The 11462-nt window shown below is 37.7% G+C and overlaps 1 protein-coding gene and 1 long non-coding RNA gene across 2 annotated transcripts in view; one reads left to right on the forward strand and one right to left on the reverse strand.

The window, feature by feature from the left end:
- The window catches only part of LOC138967773 (organic solute transporter subunit alpha-like), a 10719-nt gene extending 8634 nt beyond the window's left edge, over positions 1-2085 (reverse strand). The window contains exon 1 of the mRNA XM_070340429.1: positions 1676-2085. Coding sequence (XP_070196530.1) covers positions 1676-1727 — 52 coding nt within the window. The 5' untranslated portion in view covers positions 1728-2085. The remainder of the gene's footprint in view (positions 1-1675) is intronic.
- A 60-nt stretch (positions 2086-2145) lies between these two features.
- Positions 2146-10592, forward strand: LOC138967243 (uncharacterized). Its single transcript, XR_011455882.1, has 4 exons — positions 2146-2569; positions 2919-3061; positions 7452-7554; positions 8039-10592. It is a non-coding gene; the product is annotated as an uncharacterized lncRNA (long non-coding RNA).
- The last annotated feature ends 870 nt before the right edge of the window (positions 10593-11462 follow it).

The raw sequence follows: 11462 nt of genomic DNA on the forward strand, positions 1-11462 counted from the left end.
TGTCTTTGATGACGTCATATCCGGCTTTTCGTGAAAGTTGAGGCGGCACTGTCACGCCCTCATTTTTTAACCAAATTGGTTGAAATTTTGGTCAAGTAATGTTCGACAAAGCCCGGACTTCGGTATTGCATTTCAGCTTGGTGGCTTAAAAACTAATGAGTGAGTTTGGTCATTAAAAATCGGAAACTTGTAATTAAAATTATTTTTTTATTAAACGATCCAAAAACAATTTCATCTTATTCCTCGTCATTTTCTGATTCCAAAAACATATACATATGTTATATTTGGATTAAAAACAAGCTCTGAAAATTAAAAATATAAAAATTATGATCAAAATTAAATTTCCGAAATCGATTTAAAAACTATTTCATCTTATTCCTTGTCGGTTCCTGATTAAAAAAACATATAGATATGATATGTTTGGATTAAAAACACGCTCAGAAAGTTAAAACGAAGAGAGGTACAGTAACTTGAAGCGTGCTATGAAGCACAGCGCAACCGCTGCCGCGCCAAACAGGCTCGTCACTTTCACTGCCTTTTGCACTAGCGGCGGAGTTCCACAGCTTGACTAAATGTAGTAATTTCGCCTTACGCGACTTTTTTTTTTGGGGGGGGGGTATTTAAAAAAATATATATTTGTGTGTGTGTGTGTGTGGGAGGGGGGTAATTTCAAAAGGCGCAGGGCTTCCCCAAACTGTGCGTCCCTGCGTCCTATACGCACTAGAAGCCGAAACCACGAACTAGAAATTGGTGGAGAGGGACCCACGACGCACTAAAACTGCACTAAAAGAGCGAGTCCCGGTAGGCATTATATATCCGTGATCATGCGTGTCATCTGTACTGTTTTCAGAAAATATTCTGCCAGATCTGTAATGACCCAAATTTATCGTGACCATAATGTAATTGTGAAAGGCTCTGAGAGTTTCAAAAAGTCCGCAATAATTTTGCAGTAGAATATATTTCATTACTTTTAATTGCAGTGGAACTTGAGATGGTCCGAAGACCTGGGGGTTCCGATTCTTGCTTTGGGGGGGGGGGGGGGGGGGGTAAAAAAAGAGCTAACAAATAACGTCCGAATTACGACAAACAGATTTGGTGCTCTTATGTATTCATAACATTATATTATGGAACACGAATTAATTGAGCGAATGCTAATATATATCGCTTTGAATAATGCAAAGAAACAATGGCGACCGCATAGTATGTCCTACAAATATATTGACTTTTTGTGTCCGACTTGTGCAAACCCAGTGTGAAGTTAATAAGGAATATTTTAGTCCTTGGTCGTTAACTGATTAAGCTTATTATTATATATGAAAAAGAGCATTGTAACGGACTGTAATGGCCAAAATGAAACAAAGTTCACAAGGTTTGTCCTGTCAGGTTTTAAAAGGTATCACAAGAAAGTATGACATCGACACTTGCAAAATTCTCAACCGTGGTAAGCCATGAATGGCAAAATTGTGGCACCATCAACTTTGGAGGGTCACCACAACTATCACAGAACTACCCCGAGGCGTTTCGGACACTCATATTGGTCTGTACTGTGGACACTACTTCTGCACTGAAAGGCATGCTTTCATTCAAATGTGCTGCATGACAATCCTTACAACCCCTAGCTAACATAATTTTCGTTCTCCAAAAGACATTAAGCATATGACAGGCATCACCTTACCTTGGAAGTAAACTTCCGAAGACGGTGAAATGTTGCTGCAGTTTTCAGCCATGGTAACACGCGCTTCCTGGACCAACGGGTCTCTCAGTTGCACATAACACAAGCGATAATAATAATTAAAATAATAAAACTCCAACGAGATGATTGTCTCAGCAGTATGTATTTACATGCAGAGAGCAGAACAAACCACATGTGTGTTGCAACGTGAGCTTTGACGCATTAGTGTGGCACTGTGCAATAAAGCAGTTTAACTAAGGCCAAATCATCGCCTCGTGAAAAGTTCGCCTCGCAGTCTCAGATCATTCTGGCCAGGCTTTTACATGAGATAAGATCATCCCTCCGTAGTTATAACACCAAGGATAGGATGGATGGTGGCGAGAGAGGTGAAGGGGGGAATGTTTACAGTGCCGTTTGCGGTACCCACCAATGCTAAATAGCTCATCGCGGCTGACGTACGCGCCTCAGTTCTATACATATCCTTGGCATTCGATGTCAGTAATCCCACACGTTTTGGGCTTATTTTTGTGGGCCACAAACGCGAAATGTGCCTCACAAATTTTTGGGCTTATTTTTGTGGGGCACATTTTGGTTTTGTGGGCCACAAACTGTATTTGTGGAGCATAAAATAAGGGGCACAAATTAAGCTTCATAAAAAATAAGGACAAATATTTGTGGGGCTTAAACAGTGTTTTTGGCCAAAAAAAATTTTTGGGCTCTTTTTTTTCCTCCTTATTTTGGACGTTGAGCGTGGTTTTCAGACCTACTGCGTTTCGGTTTTTAGTTAATGGCGGTCGAAGGCGATCTGTTTGGACAGAATCTCCAATGGCAATGGTGTTTGCTAATGGAGTAATGCGAGAGAATTGGGACGGGCGAACCTTTGCATATTAACCAGAGGTAAGTTTCCATGTTTCGTTTCATAACTGAGAGTGGGTTTATGGTAGTATGTGTTGCAACAGGTGTCATTTCGACTCATTCGAGTCACTGTCAGTGTCACTGTGACTGTCAGTCCACAGGCGCAAGGTATCGTTCACTGAACCAACACGTAGTTGCCCTGTACAGGGATTTTCTCATTAATTTGAAGAAGAAGATTATCACTACCACGTTTTTGCAACCTCTTTTCAAGGTGCATGATCATAATATTTTATAAATTCTTTTTGTTTTTAAAGATTGAGTCTAACTTGAAATACTCAAATAGGTAACCTTCTGATCGGCCGTTCCCAATTATTTTACTTGCAGGTTGCAGGTTGGCATCAATCAGAAGAGAGCTAGAGCTAGTATGTTCAACTTCAAGGTCTCCTCTCAGCTGAAAAAGCCAACCGATTGCTGCATGATCTTGAGGCTGTCACTGACAGAAGTAAAATATTTGATGCCACTGCCGCAAATCAGGTAAGAGTAAGGCGAAGAGGTTTTATTATACAACTGTCAGTGTTATGATGTACAGTGTGTTTTTTCCTTCCCCTCCCTTACATTCTCAAGTTCTGGTCAGAATAACTCATATGGAGGTGTGTGTGTGACTGTGAGCAAGACTGGAAGAGTGTTTTCATTTTATTTTTATAATTCATGTTCAGGGATAATAATAAAATAATGAACACCTAAGAGTCCAAACCACAGAACTGCTCGAACCTCTTAGCTTTATTTCACCAGTAAGATGATCATGCAGTTCCTCCAGTATTAGAATCATTTTTAATACTAGAAGCGCATGACTTTCAGTGTGTACCTTTAAGTTTAATAAAGTACAATGTATTGCTGTAAACAGTCACTCACTCACTCACTGTCAGGATATATCTCATTCTCAGTGAAACTGTGTGTCAAGTTCTAGTATTTGTTTCCTTTGTGCTCTACACACATGCATACATGTTATACATATGGCCCAAAGTCAGAATAGGTGTCCATTTTTGTGACATACAAAATCAATTTTAAAAATGAACATTTTCTTTGTTTTGAAAATAGACATGTATTTTAGAGCATAAATACGCAAGGAACAGCTATGATTTAAGAAAACTCATTTGTTTGATCACTTCACAGATTCAGGTTTAAAAGTTTGCAGGAGTTCATAACTTCACACCGTCACAAAATTTAGACTTATTAAATCATTGTTGCTACATGTATTGGGTCTATTTTAGACATCTGAGCAAATTGCTACAGCAAATTACTTTGCATTTCAAGCAAGTTAAACTTGTTTTGGCCACGCATGATGCAGATGTGAACTCCAATAATGGGAAGTTCATAACTTCACATAATTTACTTTTATTGGTCAAATAAATTTAATTTATACAGGCAGGAAAAAATGTGTTTTGTTTTTTAATCTGAAAAAGGTGAGCTGGAACATGAAGGTAATTTTTGAAGATGAAGTGTGGAGAAGATTTTTTGGTTATCTGTATTATTTATAGAAATTAATATTGTCACAATTTTTTCACAGCAAATATTGGCATAAGTTATCATTAAATCTACAATTTTGCTGTTTTTGTGCAAAATGTGCTTGAAAAGTACCATCAAAAGGATTTCAATACACCAAAATGTTTGTCTGACTCAAAGAGTTGGCAGAAACTGAAAGTATTTTTAGAATGTCCTAGGAGTTCATAACTTCACACCGTGACATCACAAACTATGGCTAATTCAAACCAAAGTAAGAAAGTGCATATGCCATCTTATTTTCTCTCCAGCTACTCTTTGTAATCAACATACAACTAAGTAATAAAAGTAAAAAATTTGTGAAAACAAACGATAACAAAAATCATAAAATGTGAGCATGCGCATAACTTCACAAGAATTTTTGTTATGTTGGTCTCTAGTACAGTTACTGTATAATATATTTGCAAAACAATGACAAACTGAGAACACAGAGTTGTAGTATAGGCTAAAGCTGCACTTATATTACAAAATCAGATTTTAATTGCCAAAATAAAACAAATTGTTTGAAACTTGTGAAAGTTCATAACTTCACATCAATCACACATTTATACTAAAATAACTAACAGTCTCTTGCAAATAATTCTAAACAAGGTTTTGTTACTTAATGATTTACTTAACCAAACTCAGTCATGAAAACTGTTACCGAAATCATTATTTAGTTAGTGTTTATGTCAGCTGACTGTGTGTTCATAACTTCACATCATTTATTTTACTGAAAAGCTACGTACTAAAATCTGCTGGTAAATTAAAATAAAAATGACATCAAACTGTAACAGCCTACTCTGGAGATACAAGATACAAGATACAAGATACAAGAAATTTTATTGTCCTCATCAATACAAGGAAATTTGGCATGTGTGTGGCAAGACATAATACACTGATACATAGACATTTACAAAGCAACAACTGAGTTCAATATCAACACACCCTTACGCACACATACCCACTACTTCAGACACACAGGCTACATGTGCCCCTCGGACGTACGCAACCCACAATTCACCCAGCCATACAACTCCACATGCACTTATTCATGCAGCACTCTAGCGCCCGGCCATGCACAACTCACACACTGGAACCCTCGTACGGCTACATATGACACCCGCACAAACATTACAGCCTCAAACATCGTACTAAATCTACAACTAACAAGCATACATCCACTATCAAACACCGAATACATCATCACACATTACATCATTACATATTGCATTATAACACACGCACAAACATTACAACATCAAACATCGTACTATAATCTACAACTAACAAACAATCATACACTATCAAACACCAAATATATCATCGTACATTAAATTACATCATACCCCCCCACCCCACCATACATTCACAATCGACACAGAATACATCATCATACATATACATTACATCATAACCCCCATAAATGCGCAATCAACACATAGTACATCATCATACATTACATTACAACATAACCCCCCCCCCCCCCCCCCCCCATCACCCCCCCCCCCCCCCCCCCCCCATCATACAAAGTAAACAGACGTCAACATTCCAACAGAGCAGCACATCATTTGAGGTGTTTTAGTGTAGTAAATTAATTATTTTGTATAAATCATACTCATGGCATGTGTTCATAACTTCACACCGTGGGGCTGAGGGTCAGTTGATGTGAAGTTATGTACACCGTGCAGTCAACCCAGATTCATGCTGGAATTATCAAAATGTAATTTTGAGGGTTGATATTCAGAAAACTTCTTACAAAATGTCCAGATAAAGTCAAATGTACTCTTTTGCTATTAACAAGGCATTATTTTAAACACGCCCTTGAAAAATGAGCTTGAGTTATGTGAAGTTATGAACTTCATGACAAAACGGCTAAGTACTTCAGAAAGAAACAGTCAGCAGCCAGTAGATTCTTTTTGTGATGAAAATCATGGTACAGTGTAATTTGGAAACTGAAAATAGTCATTTTACATATATTTTGGGTTTTGACATGAGTTAGTAACTCTCACATAAAAATAGTGCGCAAGACACAGAAAAAATAGCTAACTAAAGCATACTGCTTGACTTTAGTGACAAAAAATGCTCAGTATCTAAATCTAATGTACTTTTATATGCAAAATTGCTGTTCCACTACAACCTTAACTTTCATGGCTAGCATTTAAGGACAAAAAACACTCTCAGTGGAGATAGTAGGAAAGTTCATAACTTTCTCACAAGAATTTTTTATTTCTCAATTACTCAAACACCAATGAATGAACTTGATGCAAACTTTCAGTGTGACTGCTGCTAGTGGATCCAAATGCATTACAAAGCTAGGTGTTCCCCAACCAGTCAATTTACTCTCTTTATAAGGCAAAAGGTTGGAAAGTTCATAACTCTTTTTTCACAAGAAAATCTGCACGTAAACTTCAAACTACTTTTGAACATGCAAAAACAAGTCAAACAACCCTTTTTATGTTTTATACCTCTGCAAAACATTCTGTAAAATACTTCTTTACAAAAATATATCAGGTTTCAATCTTTAATTATTGTTTAGAGCTGATCAGTGAACAAAAATGAAGTCTTACGGAAATAGTTATGAACTTTCTGTGAAATTTTGTCTCCCCATTTTCTGCAGGCTCACTGACAAAATTCAAAAACTTTGCTTTGTCAAAGGTACATTTGAGTTTTACTGGCTCAGTGAAAAGTCATTCATGACATTCTGTCCCATAAATATGACAGAGTAGACCATGTTTCAATATGCTGTAAGGTCATGTCACAAAAAATGGCCAAAATGTAGTGCTGCTGACTTCAGATAATGGCGACATTTTCATTAAAAACAACAACTGAGCACACAATGTTTCTCTAGGTGTGTACTTCATACTTTTTTTTACAAGTCTCATTAATCTTTACAAGGATTTTATTTTTCTTTGATGTACAAATCAGGTTAGAACCAAGGTTGCACAGCTATTTCAGCTGTGGACACCATTTCAGACTTAAGGCCATATATGCACACATCAACTTGTCTACATTGTATGTCTGTCACTCTATCAGTCTATGTGAACAGATTCAGTTCACTGATTCAGTCAAAACTTCACTAAATGTAAAAGGACTTATAAAATTTTATATTCTAGAAAGATATCAATGCCACTGTCCACAGTATCATAAGAATCAAGCGTTAATGTTGGTTTGGTCGTCTGTTGTCGTTTTTTGTTGTTGTTGTTTTATGGGGGAGGGTGCAGTGTGTAAATTCATCTGGTTCTGTGGACAGTGTGTTTGTTGTTCCTCCACATAGCTAAATATCATACTGCATGTAGCTCCTAGTACTACTTGTCCTGTCAACTAACTGTTTTAAATTTGTTGCTCAGAGGAATGTTACTTCAGCCAATATTATATATTACAGGTTGGCATCGATCCGGCACAGTGGAAGAAGCAGATTGATTCCTTCATGATCGGGAGGCTGTCAAGACTCAAATGGGAAATATTTCATGCTAATGGCAATTCAGGTAAGAGTTCTGCTACATGATCATATTGTGTTTTATGCTCCCTCTCAGTCTCAAGTTCTGGTTACATTCTGACTGTTGGTGTGTGTTTGTGTGTGAGAACCGAAGTGTGTTTGTGTGTGTGTGTGTGTGTGTGTGTGTGTGTTTGATTTTCCCTGGCCAGTCAGGAGAGCTGCCAGACATTAATAGTAATAATACCTGCAGATTTTTCTAGCCCTGCAGATTGATGTTACAGACCTTTGCTTTGCTTTTTGAATTTGATAGCAAGTGCTGACAGGGAATGTGTCATATATATTTCATATTAAAAAGTAGGCATTGGAACTTGTCTATCAGGGAATTAGAATGTTTACGCTCTTGGCATTTATGTGGGTTTAGTGTGTGTGTGTGTGTCAGTTACAAACACAATTTACTCCTTACTCATACTTAAAACTTGTTCTTGTCATTGTGTTTGAATTTAAGATCAGTTCCTTTGTCATTCATTTGTCAGTAGGGACAGAAGATGATGAAGACCTGGCCAGTGAATGTGGATGAAAAGCAGTGCTATCCAGGTCCAGCTGTGATCGATGGGGAAACTACAGCAACAGCGGCAGTAAATGTCCACTCAGTATTGGTTGTACTGAGCTTTACAACTTGTTGCTATTGTAAATTTGTGTCAATGTTTTAAAGGCCCACTACGCCTCATTTAAAAAGTTGTCCTCACCTTTAACATGGGATAAGACCATCCCTCCACTTGGTCACAGACCAAAAATCAACACTTTGACTGCTTTCTGTAGTGAGGTAGATGTTTTGGTGGTTGCGGTGAATTTATTTTTTCTTTCGAAGAAGCTGTACCTGAATGTATTCTTTAAAAAGATACCACTCTGCATAGAGAGCCTTGAGGCAGTTCATTTTTGGTATGCAACTATTAGTGCCCGTATGGTCTTATTTCATTTAAAAGCCTCGGGGATGTCGTCAGGCGTCCGACATAGACGGATTGAAAGGCTCAGATGTCTGATTCACATAGCCGCATGGCGGTCAGATGTGATCATATCCTATCGTTTTGAACTGAGCGCTGTCATTGTCCTATAAGAACTCTATTCCTTCGGACAGCGCACTATTCTATATTTTTCTCTCAAGATACACATTTTCAAAAAGCGACCGAGCACTCTCGCGTATTTGTGCACTGAAGTTGTGCAGTGCGGATCTTGTGTTTTCGGGAATTCCAAACCGTTTGTGATATGGGCTGTTTGGGCACACCTGTCTGCAGCACATTAAAGTTAGGAGTACAGGAGACAACTCCAACTGACCATAAGTCTTGCATCTGCTTTTGGTTTCAGTTCAAGACATTTTGACGAAGCGCATTGAATTATGCCACCGAAATAAAACTAAGGCCTGTCCACTTACAAAAATTGCTCGGTCAAAGTACAGTAAATCTTACATTTTGTTAAGGAAATGTGCGGCAGTAAAATTGAATTTGGAGAATACATGGAATAACCTGGTTTTCTGGGAAGTGACATAAAAATAAATAGAACAATTGTGAATACTTCTTCTTCTTCTTCTGTGTTTGTGGGCTGAAACTCCCACGTACACTCATGTTTTTGTACGAGTGGATTTTTACCTGTATCACCGTTTTTACCCCGCCATTTAGGCAGCCATACGCCGCTTTCGGAGGATTGTGAATACTGATCGACATAGAGTGCCGTTGCTATGGAAACAGTCGTTACATTGGATTTCTAGGAAACAGTTTAACAGCGACATAATACATCAGAAATTCCTAATATTTGGCACAAAGGTGCACATGTATCGTATCAACAATCATATAGAACGATTTTTTTACAACAGACTACAGTTGAATTTTGATATCTTTTGTCATAAGAATGAACGAATTTCTCACTTCATATTCATTACAATACCCCCCGCGGGTTAGGGGGAGTCCCATATTGGTTGGGACGAGAAAGAATTTACCTGATGCTACCCAGCATGTCGTAAGAGGCGACTAACGGTTCTGTTTCTCCTTTTACCCTTGTTAAGTGTTTCTTGTATAGAATATAGTCAATGTTTGTAAAGATTTTAGTCAAGCAGTATGTAAGAAATGTTAAGTTTTTTGTACTGGAAACTTGCATTCTCCCAGTAAGGTCATATATTGTACTACGTTGCAAGCCCCTGGAGCAATTTTTTGATTGGTGCTTTTGTGAACAAGAAACAATTAACAAGTGGCTCTATCCCATCTCCCCCCTTTCCCCTATCCCATCTCCCCCCTTTCCCCGTCGCGATATAACCTTGAATGGTTGAAAACGACGTTAAACACCAAATAAAGAAAGAAAGATTCATTACAATAATTAATTTAAATTCAACTGTAGTTGTTTAAAAAAACAAACACGTTCTATATGATTGTAGATATAATACATGTGTATCCTTGTGCCAAATATTATGAATTTCTGATGTATGATGTTGCTGTAAAGCCATTTTCTAGAAATCCCATTTGACGCTGTAAATGCCAGTTTTCATCGCAACAGCCGTCAATATCCATCCACAATGTTTTCATTCATTTTAATAAGTCACTTCAATAACTACCCAGAAAACTAAGTTATTCCTTGACTGTATTCTTCAAGTTTAAGTTTGGTAATTTTACTGCCGCACATTGCCTTAAATCATAAATAAAGGGTTCCAGTAACATACCTTTCTTCTTTATTGATTATGAACTTTGGAAGATTAGATGTTGGATCTGTTTTTAAAAAATATTTCCTTGATGTGTTGTACTAAGATCAACCGTCTGCTTGGACATATACTAAAGATCCACTACCTGGCTGCTGTCTGCGGAAAATCGATTAATTCATAGAAAAATATGCCTTTCAGGGAAGCAGCTAGCCGGTTGACTGTACATGTGTTTGTGTAGAGGTGTTCTTATTGCATGTTCAAGCCAGGACAGATGGTGACCTGAAACATTTACACATTACATATGTATGCAGGACTGCTACTTTTAAGCTTAGGTGCAAGTGACGAAGTGTGATGATATATTTGTTTGACTGATTATGGGCATTAAAATAAAACTGCAAAAAGAATACTTACACTTGAGATCTGATTTTGTGTGTGTGTGTGTGCGCATGAGGGTGTGTGTGGGCAATTTGACATACTTGCAGAAGAAACAAACAGAGGTAACTGATAAACTGCATTTATTAACACAAAGATGTAAACAAAGTGAGTTCACACATTTCACAAAAGTAAAACAAGGCAGTCTCACATGCATTCACAATATTTAGTACTCGACTCGCATGAATGGCCAAAGATTATAGGCTGAGAATGCAAGTTCTAATTTGGCACATTTGTACATGTAGCTGCATCCGCTAGACATATATATATATCCATCTTACAATAAAAAAAACTACCGTAGTGGTTAGGACATCTGCCTGAAAATGTAGGTCCTAGGTTCGAATCTCTACAGAGGCATTTAATTTTTCCCCTTGGTTGAAATAAAAAATGCTCAATCCAGAGAGAGCAACCGTAAAGTTACCAGGGTAAAAGTAAAGCGTTGAATGCAGCTATGAAGGTCATGCCAGCAGTGTGGGTCAAGATTCAGGCCGCCTTCTATGCACAGAATTCGGTGTAGGATTCTCAGCTCTATCTTTACAAACACATAATCCCCAATAGTCATACAGTGGAACCCCCCTTTTAAGACCCCCTCCATTTTAAGACCTTGTTTTCTCAGACTTTCTGTTCATAACCTCTGTAAATTTTAAATTTTACCTCCATTTTAAGACCCCCTCCTTTTTAAGACCTGATTTTCTCAGATTTTTGGAGGTCTTAAAAGGGGGGTTCCACTGTAGCTGTAAGACATAATTTTGTTTAAAACTCTTATACCTTTTGGGGGAAATAAATTAATAAGAAAAGACATCACCACACTAAGAAGTCAGGGTGCTGACTTTAGCTATGTG

This window comes from Littorina saxatilis, linkage group LG5 (genome assembly GCF_037325665.1).
Source record: "Littorina saxatilis isolate snail1 linkage group LG5, US_GU_Lsax_2.0, whole genome shotgun sequence".
NCBI classification, from domain to species: domain Eukaryota; kingdom Metazoa; phylum Mollusca; class Gastropoda; order Littorinimorpha; family Littorinidae; genus Littorina; species Littorina saxatilis.